Below are 14538 nucleotides of genomic sequence, written 5' to 3'. Positions count from 1 at the left end.
ACAGAGCCGGCTGGAATAAGCACAATTAGCTTGTTAGGCAGGAGAAAAAAATAAACAATAACAACACGGAAAGGTCTACATACATACACACCAACATATGTGTCACATAATAATCATTAAATGGCCGGTTAACATCACCTACAGCCTGCGATCGTGATCACGCCAAATGAGCAGTTGGAGACGCTGCGTTTGTACGGTGTAAGCTGTCGCTGTGGACCCTATCAACATCATTAGCCAAGCCGCGTCGCGGAGGCTATCTCAGCTCACGTAGCCATAGCGTTAGGTGTGTAACTAACGTGGAAAACATTGCGTTGAGGCCGTGCCACGTTTTGTTGTGCAGATATTGTCGGTGGATGTGTGGCAACTACCCACACCGTCTCCCCCCCCCCCCCCCCCCCCCCCCCCCCCCCCCCCCCCCCCCAAACTGAGCCTCGGTACACCATTCACGGTAACATGACATGACTCTTCGTGTAATACAGGTTCAGTCTGTTTTTCCCCCGGTACATTCTGTCATGTCCCATTGTCATGAGGGTAGGGGGGGGCGGCAGGGAGACAAGCCAAGGGGTCCTTCCCCACCCCTCCTCCTCCTCCTCCTCCTCCTCCTCCTCCTCCCTCTCCTCCTCCTCCTCCTCCTCCCTCTCCCCCTCCTCCTCCTCCTCCTCTAAGGGCCATGTGTAAGGTGCAGAGAGGCGCCGGTGAGGCAGCGGGGCAGGCCTCAGGTAGGGAGAACACGGCCTGAGGGGATGGGTGAAGCGGGAGTTGCTGTGGAGACACAGGGAGACGTGCTGGATGGATGGATACACAGAAGGATGGGAATCGGACGAACAAACGGACAACGGATCAAATCTAGGACTGACAGACGTACCCACAGGAGCCGTCCCCACGGGAGCCGTCCCCGGTGTCCGCTGACGCAGAAAGGAAAAGGGGAATGTCACAACATGTTCCCGTGGGATTCAGATATTTATTTGCTGATTTATTTTGTTTGTTTTCTGTTCGTTTGGTTTGTTTATGTGTACTGGATTGGAAAATAAAGTGATAAAATAACAACATAAGTTGCTCAGAGATGACGATTGTGAGAGAGCGCATATGGAAGTCTCTCTCGTTCACTCTCTCTCTCTCCAAGAGTCTCTCTTTCTGTGGCAAACTAGGGCAGCATATGGACACACAGATGCTTCACTACTTCACTACCAGTTTTAGTCTTACATCTTAAGTTTGCAGAAGTCACGAAACAAATCATCGCTATTCATCAGATAATTCTGGATGTTTTTTCAACCTTATTTAAATTGTAAATTGCTTCCTTGGCCATCTTGTTTGCATGTGTGTGTGTGTGTGTGTGTGTGTGTGTGTGTGTGTGTGTATATATGTATATATTCAAACATCAGAAACATCAGACCAGAAACCTGACAAACGGAGGAGCCAGTTGGTTGTTGCATCGCCATGGTTACAACCTGCATCAGTGTGTGAAGGCATTTGCCTAAGTAAACCCAATACCTGCAGAGAGAATGATTAGCTTCAATAGAAAGCAATGTAAATGCGATCCATTTTGTGACGATAAGCATACAATTTATATTCCGGTTCCTGTCAATCTCAAACCCTATGCTAACTTTGTTAGATGAGAAAGAGAATCAGAATAATAGGAAACATGGTTGTTTCAGTTTCCCTAAGAGCTTCATAACTAGTGCTGCCGGAGAAATCTTGAGAGCCCCAAGGTAAGAGGGTGTTGGCACCTTGTTTCACATCCTAAGGTAAGAGTGTGTTTGCACCTTGTGTCACAACCTAAGGTAAGAGTGTGTTAGCACCACGTTTATACAACATAATGTTGTATAATAACGTGAGGAGAAATCCCAACCACACAAATAAGTAATATAATTAGAGTCAAATATTTTCATATTTGACTGGTTACTTATGAGAATGAGAAACACAAACAGACGTTTTTGAGGACTCAATATTTAATGGCTCAAGTAAACTTCAATAACAAGAAAAATCATTTCACCATATTGAATGTCATTTTTTTCTGCGTTTTGAATGAGATATCTTACAAAGGCATGACAACACATACTGTATAGCTTTAACCTACTGATACAGAATCACTGGCAAGCAGTCCGAGCTCCTCTCCAAAGCAACCCTTGACACACACTCACTGATGACTAATTTACAGGCATTTACTTACATCTTATATAGCACGTTTTATATCAGTCTGTTTTTGTACAAGATACATGTGTGTACAGAAAGTATTTGGGTGGGAAGGTGCATGCCAGTATACATACACCTGTGCACCCACACTAAAGGTAATAAGAGTGGCAATCCCAAGCAAAAACAGACACACAGAAGCACACGTACACACACACGCACGCACGCACGCACGCACGCACGCACGCACGCACGCACGCACGCACGCACGCACGCACACACACACACACACACACACACACACACACACACACACACACACTCTCTCCTAATAATATGCATACGTATCCATTAACATCAACATCAGAGATCTTTGTCTCAACCTTTCCTGTCTGTCTTGTTTTGACGGAGCTACTCCTCTCTCACTTCAGTCATTCCGAATACTTTCCGGACGTTTTGTGCCGGGTGTTCGAGGTGCCGCTATGTACAGTGTAAGATGAAGGTTCAATCACCTCCGGAGAGGAATATTCTCATGTACGTGGAGGCATTTTTTGAAGCGTACCCTTCACAAACATTAACGTGTACAATGTGTTGCATTTCTGCTTTTCCCTTTGACTAGAATAAGACAGACAAGACAAGAGAGTTTCAAGCGTTTAAACACCAGCAGTGTGGGGAGTTTCTAACAAGGTAATGATCTTTAAGTACAAGAGTTCAAGTGCTCAAAGAGAACGAAGTCCAGACCACATGGTGCTATTTCCTCATGACACACAGTGATTGAGGAACAGTTGAGTTATTTTTTCAGTTCATTACCAAACCAAACAATTTTTTTTTAAGAAACAACCTTCAGGAGGTCTGGACATTTGAGTTGTCATTATTTCTATAGTTTTATATCGATTTAAATGGGACCGTATAAACAATGAAGACATGACAACAGGTGCTTATTCATGCAAACTGATAAAACGTAGATAGAATTTTGCCGTTCAAAAATGGCGATGATTCTCTTCTCGTTCCATTGAGTGTTTCAGACACGATCACATCGTAGGGACCGTCTAATGCGGATAACCTTATAACATATTGCATGTTTACAAGTTGGAATGAAATTGAATCATATCAATCAACAAAGATGAAAAAAATGTTAACCCTAAAACCCCAACCGGTTCAATCAAAATTTATTAAATACGCACACATCTACAAACTGCCAATATGTGCCTCCGTTTGCCATGACATCTTTTTATCATTTTCATAGTTTCCTTTTTTAGCACATCTCGAAATAAGTTTTATTTGGAGGTACGTTTTATTTTGACATAAGAGGAATTTGTAGTTTAGAATACTTTAGATTACGTAGAGTAAGCCTACAATGTCTGACATCGACCCATGGGAGTACTTAACTACTGTTAGCTACATGGCAACCTCTTCGTTTTGTTGAAATGCCAGTATAGACAATAAAAAAACTGAGAGAGAGAGAGAGAGAGAGAGAGAGAGAGAGAGAGAGAGAGAGAGAGAGAGAGAGAGAGAGAGAGAGAGAGAGAGAGAGAGAGAGAGAAAGAGAGAGAGAGAGATAGAGAGAGAGAAGCTTTTCTGTAACTAATTCTGAAACACGCATCCAGAGCATCTGGTTTTGTATTTCTGTATTGGTCAGAAATCTAAAGTCGAAAAAAGACATCAAGAATTTATGCGTGCTCTTATGAATAAAAATAAACAATGCGAAAGTAAGAAATACAATTCAATAAAATGAATCGCCCAATGATGTTTTGTATTTCATAATCTTACAATGAATAATGACATTTTATTTTTGCTTTGAGTTTAAGTTTACTTTTTCAATTTTCATAATTGACTTTGAATGAAATTAAATTGGCTTCCCTGACTTGTCCTTGACAACAATGCCCCTTTGACTGATCTAGAGAGCGTTAGCATTAAGAGATGGGGCAGCTAAGAGAGTGCATGCATTTTCCCCCGTGCACTTTGCATTATAGATATCGGCAATGAAAATCCGTACAGAAAATAAGCCATATGCATGTCAGCAGGGACAGGGGGAGTCCACTTGAATTCCATGCAACATTAGACTAGCTAGCCACCTAGGACTACAATAAAACTTGAGAAGGACTGTGTGTCCTATTTTATACAAATGGGAAATTGTTGCCGCAAAGCCATTGAGCCCCATATAAAGAAAAATAACATGGCCGCCCCATCTGAACCAAAAAGGCTATTTTGTTGAATTATACATAAATGGTGAATACAGAGGTGGTGATGCAGCGATGTCAAGCAGCCCACAGAGAGATCCTAAAAAATAGCGCCATTGCCTGTTGTTATTATGACTGCGGCATTAAAATAATCGACATGCAGTTATAAGCAGGGAGCCTAAGAAGAATTCTTGCAGGCGCCTCCGTTATGACCCGCTGTTGCTCAGCTAGCGTTGACAAAAATGGAGAAGCTGATTAGTAAAGAGAGAGAGAGAGAGAGAGAGAGAGAGAGAGAGAGAGAGAGAGAGAGAGAGAGAGAGAGAGAGAGAGAGAAAATACGTTAAATAAATAAAAATAAATGAAAAAGCCAGATTCTCAATTATAATTAATGTGAAGGTTATCAGAATGCTTAATGATGATGTGGAGGTTTCGGTGGATACAATATGAATAAGAACCCCTGCTATTCTGTGAGTTTTTTTCAGCCATTCCTTACCAAGAGAAGCTGCTTCTTGCCTATGGAACCGACTACAGCCTCCCTGAACACAATGCCGAACGCGACCAGGCTCACACATCAAAGTAATTACAACATCGCAAGAATTTCGTAATTGGCTCCATGGCACCTAATACAGTGATATTTTCCAAATCGAGAATGTGCGAGATAGAATAAAAAAGGAGACCAATGGTTAGCTTCCGAAGCGCATCTGTCTGCGCCTTTCAAGGCTAAGCTAATGAGGTAATGCTGGGAATGAGCACGTTCATAATAGAGGCGGCAGAGTCTCAACAACCAGCATAAGGGAAACATCTTGTGTGTGTTTATAATGTGTTTGTGTGTGTGTATACGTGTCTTCGTGTGCCTATGTGTTTGTGCGTGTGTGTATTTTTGTGTGTATGTGTGTGTGTGTGTGTGTGTGTGTGTGTGTGTTTGTGCGTGTGTTGCAACATATGTTTGTGCATGCAGGCGTGAGTGTGTGTGTGTGCGTTTGTGTGTGTGTGTCTGTGGTTAACTCTCAAACAGACTGTAAAACATACTCCTAACATAGAATGCCTCAGATTACCAGCTCTACTTTCCGTTGGCCTAGTTCCGCACTGTAGACTTCTTTCCCCGTTATCCTTCTTCCTATAGTCCTCTGACCAAAATAGAAACCCGTGAAACACATTGGGGCGCAACACAAGCGACATCCTCTACCAAAACATGCAGGCAGCTGCTCCGCATGTCGTAAGCTACAAGCCGATACTTCACTAGAACTTAAAGATAAAGCAACCAGCACTCACCCAAAACAACAACATTAAGCCCCATTTTAGCACAATATGCCGTTCACGTCCAATAAAATGTCCTCTAAGATACAGTTCGGCTGAACTTGTCACGCACTGTGCCCTTTCATCAATATCAAATCTGACGTCAGAAAAAGGCAGCAACATTTCTCTCTTTTTTTACCGTGATGATAATACTTTGGTATAGAACTACCATATATGATCCTTAGATCTGCAATGTGAAGACCGTTCCTGAGGAGAGGTCGACAGTAGTTAATTTTTTTTTCTTATTCCATATATATATATATATATACATACATACTGTGTATGTATATATCTGCTGAACATGATCTCGACTGAAATCTGATGTGTTAGACGCTCTCAGTTTACCGACGATGCTGAACAGTTAGTCAAATGATCCGCCGACACTCTTCATTGATCACAGTCTGCTGGAGTCCCGAGCAGTGAGGGGGGCCCCATTGAGGAGGCCTCAGTGAGGAGGGCCCCAGTGAGGAGGACGCCAGTGAGGGGGGCCCCAGTATGGAGGGCCGAAGTGAGGGGGGCCCATGTGAGGAGGACGCCAGTGAGGGGGGCCCCAGTGAGGAGGACGCCAGTGAGGGGGGCCCCAGTATGGAGGGCCAAAGTGAGGGGGGCCCCAGTGAGGGGGGGGGCAGTAAGGGGGGCGCCCCACTATACACAGGAGGGGAGGGGCTTAAAGCTGGTGCTCGTGCAAGAAGTTCCCACTGCCACCGCCGCAGCCGTGCTGCTGCTGGCCGGAGGAGGAGAAGCTGGCCAGCGGGATGACCTTCACTGGCTCCTCCTTCTTACTGTGGTGCCGGTCCAGGGTGCTGTAGAACCGTGCCCCCCCCAGGCCCTTGTCCTGCTCCTCCTTGCGGGGCACCGAGCGGCCCAGCGTGTGCCGGCCGTCCATCAGCACCCCCATGCCGCTCAGGCTATCCTTGCCCCCCCGGGACCAGCTCTGGAAGCCGAAGGAGGGCAGGGTGCCGGACTGGGTGCCCTGGGTGGTGTTGATGGCGGCGACGGTGGAGGTTGTATGGGTACTGGTGGCGCTGGTTGAGTGGCTGGTGGCGCTGGGGGGGGTGGATGCGAGGCTGGTGCTGCTGTTCCCGGGGGATTGGAAGTGGGCCAGGGCCGGGGGCATCCAGCAGCTGTCGGAGTGGCCCAGGATCAGACACTCCTGGGTGCAGTTCTCAGACGCCTCCGCCAGGGCCTTCTGCAGGTTCACCTCCACAGCTGAGGAGAGGGGGAGAGAGAGAGAGAGAGAGAGAGAGAGAGAGAGAGAGAGAGAGAGAGAGAGAGAGAGAGAGAGAGAGAGTGACTTAGTCAAATCCAGCATGTCTGAACTCAGCAGATACCCAACAAACGGAAGTGGCAATCGTTGATTCGATGGAGGGAGGGGGGGGATGTGGATGCTGAATGAGAAATGATGAATTGTAATGCAATGGGAACAACGTTGTCACCTTATCAGCTGGATGACCTGTGAAATGTCAGCCTTTTGGCAGAAAATGAAAGTCAGTAATAAATGTTTTATTTCATCTCGTAATGAGAAAAAGCCCAGTAGAGCGGTAAATTTTCATGGCTATTCCCAGGACTCTGTCTGTTTACCTACAATATCCAAAGAATTCCCTGTGGCTTAATTATAGCGGGGGTGGGGGGGAAGACTTGCTGTTTGCGTCTCTGATTGGCTTTAAGGTATTATATATTTAATGAACATCTTAACAAAGCCTTGTTTATCTAAATCACTGTCAGTTCAGTGCACCTTCCAAACCCTTTGATCCCCCCCTCTGGCTCCTAAAGAGAACACAAATCTGCTCAAAGTAACACAGCCCAAAATGAACAGAAATAAACAAATACATTTAAACAATCATATGCCGTCCACGCTATTCCACACGGTGCACCTCTTTCGTGGCAGCCTGCCCAGCTGAAATGTACAAACAGTATACGGGAGGGGGTCGGGCTGGATTACAGCACTAATTGCAACTGTATTTATTTTTTCGTTATTTCTTTTACTATTTGGGGGTGTTACTGGGAGGAAGGCACTGTAGGGAGGTAAGGCTAGGAGAGGGCCCAGGGGTTCGGGGCCGTGAACAGAGCCTTGGAACCATCTCATCTCATTACATAGCCGCTGACATCACATGCGGGATCAGGCTGGGATAGGGGGGGGCAGTGGGTCTCAGCATTGAGCCTGGGCGATAAAACCTGTCAAGACACATAATTAGAATATGAAACAGCACGCACCACGGCAACCAGGAACCCACTGTCTTATGTTAGGAGGCTAGGAGGCATAGAGAGGAGAGAGAGAGAGAGATGGCAGAAAGATCGAGAAGAAACAAGGTCCTCGTTGGAACGACACATTGTTCCTGGCGGGCCCCGTGCCTTCAAGCTGTCGCGCAGAAATAATTTAGCATATTTGCATAAGTAAGAACTCTGTCAATAATTGAACGATGGCGTGGAAGAGTTCTGCCACCTCATCCCCCATCCGCCCACCCCGGCCTGACACAGACACACACACACACTCACTCCCTCTCTCTCACACACACACACACACACACACACACACACACTCACTCTCTCTCTCTCACACACACACACACACACACACACACACACACACACACACACACACACACACACACGCACACACGCATACGCACACGCACAAGCAACCGCACACACACACACACACACACACACACACACACACACACACACACACACACACACACACACACACACACACACCACACACACCACATACACATACACTCACTCACTCACTCACACACACACACACACCCCACACACAGACACACACACATACTCACTCACACACACACACACACACACACACACACACACACACACACACACACACACACACACACACACACACACACACACACACACACACACACACACACACACACAAACACGTGATGTTTTCTGTATGCTCTAATTCACCCACTTCCCCCTCCCCCCCACGCCACGTCTGAACACCAAACTTTGAACCCTTTTCGTTGTCAGCTGGTTTATTGTTTAATGGAATGAATCAAATTAATAAGCTGAATATGGTTGTCACTCGTCAGTGATGTGAATCTATGGCTGTGAAATCTAAATCTAGATCTGCTGTGACCAAAATGAACTAGCAAAGCTTTAAAATGTTCCCTAATGCAGCCGCCCGTTTAATTTCATGTACTTTGATTTAGTCACGTTCTTTAAGATTCAGACGTTTCCACACCGGAAGCATCAGTGTCTGCATTAATAAGGGCTGTTTTTTGGCGGGGGCGAAAGAAAGAAAGAGAGAGAGAAAGAAAGGTGAAAAAAAAGAAGGGAAATTAACAGGTTTCACCCCCTGAATAAAATTAAGGGGGCTGTATTTGATGTGCTTGCAAGGAGTCAAATCTGTCCTCTCCATATTGAACAGGGGCCTTAGAGCGGGAGTGTGTAAATCCCCCAGGCGCTAAATGTGTCACCTTTCACAGGGTCACTAACTTCATTAAGGCTAAAATGGATGCCACTCACTCAGTCCCCGAGCCAGCAACCAGCACCCAGTCGGCTCCGTACCGCTCCCTCACTTTATCTCTGTTGTGTTGCCCCTCTGCTGTGGCCGATGCCTTTTCAAGGTATTGCCTTTATGAGGGTATAATAGCATTAGCATGGATCTTATTATTCCGCCCGCATGCTGCCAAAGACACGCATGCTAAAGCCGAGATGTGGAAGAGATATGCACGCGCCCACAGATACAGGACGTACTCTATCTCCCACACACACACAACCATGCACATCCATGAGACAATTCACACACATACAAACATAAACACACACATATAACCATGGACACCCACCTACGGTGTCAACCACACATACCAGCAGGCACGCAGCCACCTACCCCCAGACACTAGCCTCGTACAACCTCACCTGCTACACTACCTACTAACTACACACAAACACACACACACTTACTCAATTTCACAAACTCACTTACGTTTTCACACATACATGCACATACATAAACACATACACACAATGGCTTGTGAAAAAACACGCACGTACACATACATTTACCATACAGGTATAAGGCACACATATGCTCTATCGCTCTCTCAATTACTCCGTCGCTCTTTCTCTCGTCGAGTTCTGTCACTCTTGAACATACAGACCCACACACACTCACAAATGTAATCCTTTGGCTGACGTCTTTCAATGCATGCTCCAGAGCGGTTAAGGTGCTACTGGACGACCTGTGTCTGCGGGCGGAAGGCTTTACATTGTCTTCTGGCCTTTTTTCACATTCAAACGCAAAACTGCAGATGGTTGATTCCACAGGGATATGTTGGATGACTGTGAGTGAGTGAGTGTAGTGTGTGGTCTGTGTAGGTGTGTGTGTGTGTGTGTGTCTATGGGGGCACACGTGTCTTGTATGTGATCATGTGCAGGTGTGTGTGTTTTTGTGTGTGTGTGTGTGCGTGTGTGCGTGTGCATGGGTACACACACTGCAATTATTCCACTGATACAAGCTGGCTAGCTGGAGTGATGTCTCAGACTGTTTGGGCTGCCTTTCGTCAGCCAGAGGCGCGTGGCGGCTGTCCTGTGATGCCTCCTCTTTGTATTCCGAGGGGGGGGGGGGGAATACAAAACCCTTTTTCACCAGCAATCACAGTTCCCCCGGCGCTGCGAACACTCTTCCCTTTATTTCTCTCTCTCTCCGCATTCGTCTCAACGAAACAATACCGACTGCAGACAACCGTGGATGAACCCGGGTTTCCGCGGCGCTGTGTGCGTTGGAAAGCAGCGGAAAGCTTCTTCACACCGATCGGCGGTTCGCTGTTCAACCAGCGCCTCCGCACACTTTCCACGCCCCCCAGTTCAGCATCCTGTTAACAACCGCTCACTGCTTACTCCTGTTACCATGCATAACTACACACACACACACACACACACACACACACACACACACACACACACACACACACACACACACACACACACGCACACACACACACACACACAAACACATATACACACACGCACACCGCAACATAAACACCTGCATCCTAGTAGCCTGAAGGAGAATCTGAAAACTGTACGGCGATCTATTATCCATGTTCTGGTGGAGCCTCTTAAGGTCCCCCCCCGGTTCCCCTACTCCTTGTGCCCCCTGGCAAATCCTGAGGTCCTGGGCAAGGTGAGCGCAGCACTGCGGCGGGGGCCCCCGGCAGTGGGGCCCCCCGGCAGCGGGGCCCGCGGCAGTGGAGGCCCCGCAACATCAACTCAGAACAGCAGGGATGTCAGAGATAGAATGCAGCCCGTCCACCTTGCACTGACCTTCTGTCTGGTAGAGCCGTTGGTAATTTGATAATTGCATGGATTTATTCACGTATATATCATCCATCGGGGCACCCGTTTGTGTTTATTCTGTGTTCGGCATTCCATATTGTGGTATTTTTCATATCGTTCTAAATGGGAGTCGACATCACAGAGAGGAGAACAGCAATGGAGCTGTGCTATCGCTAACACCTACAGGTTTAATGCAGAGACCAACGAACGATTGGAAGGTTCTGTGGCAGCTTGTGTCTGCAAAACAAACGCATCCCGCTCAGAACCCAGTGACAGCTCTTTGCAGAAGGGGTAAACACAGGTATGGGAAACAAACAAGACATCAAGATAGGACTGGTGCTGAATGAGTGCTAGTACGTTTCCACTGACTGTCATAACTAACAATGTATTTAGCTCTGTGCAAACAAATGAGTTGCTCCTCTGAACTAATTGTTGAAAAAGAGTAAACATATGCTGCTCTGCCCTCCTCATCGACGGCATTGCTAGAACATCTTCAGAAGACTAGTGGACCACAACAGACACACTATAGGAAGAAAATTTGGAGCTCTACTTCTAAAAATAAAATAATATTCAGTTATCACCCGATGCATGACAGCAACGAGCAAAGGGTGGAATCCTTTCTATGGAGGGAATTGCAATATTGCGCTATATTTGAACAGTTTCCCTCAATATTTGTATTATCTTCGTTGGCCCTTTTTTATTCATTGCGACATGTCAACCGAATTCCACGGTGCGTGCGTGTATACGCCATCCGACTGACAGACGGACGTACCCGACAGCCACGTACAGGTATAGCTTGGGGAATATTGCAGAGTCAATTAAGTTCCTCTGCCAATCTACCTGAGCGTTGCTCACCACACCAGTGAGGATGTTCAGCGTGACAGCTGAGGCTACTTAGTGACAGAGCTGGTTACATCTTGATGAGGCTCACATTAAGGACGCCACACATATCACGGCTGAACTCATTATGGGAGCATGCACAAACTCATTATTACTAATTAAAAGGATAATTGTATGCATCTAGGACAATAGCTTTGTCTTGAACAAACATGGCTGCCGAGCTGCATGATGATTCGCCGGGCTAATCAAACCAATTGGGGTGTGGTGGGGTGAGGTGAGGGGTGGGGTGAGGTGAGGGATGGGGTGAGGGGTGGGGTGGGGTGAGGGGGGGTTGAGGGGTGGGGAGAACATGGTTGAACAGGAGCATCAGTCAGGGTTGCGGGGAGGGGGGGGGGGGAGGGTAGGCAGGCTCTGATCCCTGTGTTTGATCTGTCATGATTGCGACATGCATTCAAGTGCAACGTGTGTGTTTAAAAATAACCCCAGCCGTCGCTAACTCTGGTGTATCGGTTTGCGTCTCCGCTTCCATCCGGCAGACGCAATCAAAACGGCTAAATTATGAAAAACTCAAAGGGAAATATGACTCAGCATCGTACAGCTAGCTATTTTTGTATGGTTATGATTGTATGGTTATTATTGGGCTTGAATCAGCGCCGACCTTTTAAGGCCCATTCGATGACGGAAGCAGAGGAAAAATCGGAATAAGAAAATTCAAACTGAAATAAAGAGCTGAAGGCAGCCGTCCTAACGACAACGAGCCCCGGACAGGCCAGGCGTCTCCTCCTCCACCGTTTAGTGTCACTCCACTCAGGATCAACAGGTGAACTACTACAAAAGACCAGATTTTTAAAAGCAGTAGGACTCCCCCCCCCCCCCCCGATTGTCTTTGTCACGCAACATAGAGGGGGGGAGAGTGAATGAGTGATAAAAAAAAGAAGTAAAACCTCAGAGGTGTCAGTGCATACCGCTCCTCATGCGTCTCTCACCCTTTCTCTCTCTCTCTCTCTCTCTCTCTCTCTCTCTCTCTCTCTCTCTCTCTCTCTCTCTCTCTCTCTCTCTCTCTCTCCCTCTCTAGAGAGGGCGAGATATAGGAGGGAAAAAAATGCGGGTGGCACTGGGACGTTTCTGTCAAACAAATGAAATCTGAAAGGAAATAATTGGGTTTGTAATTACCCGGCCTTTATCACATCGCTCAGGCCTACCGCTCACACCCACTCCAAACGTACAATCTGGATAAGCAAATGGACGGCCATTAATAATAATGAAGCTATTAAAAAACCCACGGTGTAGTGGTGGAACGAGAGCCCCCCCCAACGCCACACACACATTATACAGATCGTCATTCTGTCCGTCCTCATAGACTGCTGACAGTCATCACTAGAAGGAGTCATGTTTAACTGTCCACAGAATTAACAGAAAAAAAAAGCAGTGCCGCTTATCACACGCTTGACAAATTTCACCCCATTATCTGCTCCCGTGCAGCTTATAGTCCAGGTACACACACTCCATGACCGGCTCATCATCTTTTAGGATTTTTTTCTCTCAAATATTCAGTTCCATTAGGTTCTGGTCGGAAATTGCCAAGCAAAAGGAGGAGGAGGAGGAGGAGGAGGAGGAGGAGGAGGAGGAGGAGGAGGAGGAGGGGAAGGAGGATGAGGAAGAGGATGAGGAAGAGGAGGAGGGGAAGGAGGAGGAGGAGGTGTGTTGAGGCGTTGAGTGTGTTGAGGTGTTCGAGAGTTTGAGCGAGGAAGCAAGAGAAAGAGAGCGAGAGACAGAGAGCGTTAGAGAGCCAGGGAGAGAGGAGGGAGAAGGGGGAGATGGAGAGAAATCAGCAATGCACTGAAACAAAGTATACGGTGAGCCTTAAATAGCTAATCCTTTAATGACAAATCCAAATAATTGGCAGTGGGTCTAGTTTTGATGGAGATGAGAACTCAGAAGCCACTAGAAAATAAGGCTATAGCGCTAATAAGAGACGTGCTGAGAATTAGTCGGGTTATGTGCCAAACTCACTGCTGTTTGCGTTATATTTTGGTTTCTCGATACTTTTATCAGCTAGCAGACTACTCTATAATCCTTGGCAAAGGCAATAACAGCTATCATTGTCTTCAATGACGAGGACGTGTGTGTGTGTGTGTGTGTGTGTGTGTGGCAGTGTGTATGTGCACGATATGTGTGGGTGTTTTTAATTGTATAAACATGAGTTAAATGTTTGTGCATTAGTTTGTTTGTGTGGGTGTGCTTTTGTGTATGAATGTGGTAACATGTGTCTATACAGTATATGTGTCGGTACGTCTTGCGTAAGTGCGTGTGTTTTTGTGTGTTTCTGTGTGCGTGCATCCTCACGTCAGAGCTTGTATGAGTGGGTGTGTGTCTTTATGTGTGAGTGTGTGTGTGCCCCAATGAATGTGGTTCCAGTGTGAGGCGTGTGAAGAGGAGAAGGGAACCAGCAGCAGCCCAGTGTGGCGGTCTGGGGGGTCTGCTGGGTCTGGGGGGTCTATGGGGTCTGGGGGGTCTGGTGGGTCTGGGGGGTCTGGGGGGGTCTGGGGGGTCTGGTGGGTCTATGGGGTCTGGGGGGTCTGGTGGGTCTGGGGGGTCTGGGGGGGTCTGGGGGGTCTGGTGGGTCTATGGGGTCTGGGGGGTCGGGGGGTCTGGGGGGGTCTGGGGGATCGTGCCCTGGAGGTCAGCCGCCTCGTGTAGGAGGCCCGGCGCGTGCTCCGTCCACCAGGGCTCAGCGTCGGGGGGACGCCTCGTCAGCCCTCCTCTGCAGAGTGGCTCA

At 47.3% G+C, this 14538-nt stretch overlaps 1 protein-coding gene across 2 annotated transcripts in view; it reads right to left on the bottom strand.

Moving 5' to 3' along the window:
• Positions 1-1942: 1942 nt before the first annotated feature.
• pcdh11 (protocadherin 11) overlaps positions 1943-14538 on the bottom strand; it is a 136558-nt gene continuing 123962 nt past the window's right edge. For both annotated transcript variants that reach the window (XM_030368887.1, XM_030368888.1), the window contains one exon: positions 1943-6815. In XM_030368887.1, the coding sequence (XP_030224747.1) occupies positions 6274-6815 (542 nt within the window). In that variant the 3' untranslated portion in view covers positions 1943-6273. The remainder of the gene's footprint in view (positions 6816-14538) is intronic.

This window comes from Gadus morhua, chromosome 10 (assembly GCF_902167405.1).
Source record: "Gadus morhua chromosome 10, gadMor3.0, whole genome shotgun sequence".
Taxonomy (NCBI): domain Eukaryota; kingdom Metazoa; phylum Chordata; class Actinopteri; order Gadiformes; family Gadidae; genus Gadus; species Gadus morhua.
The sequence above is the reverse complement of the archived record's forward strand: the minus strand, read 5'-3'. Positions and strand labels throughout refer to the sequence as shown.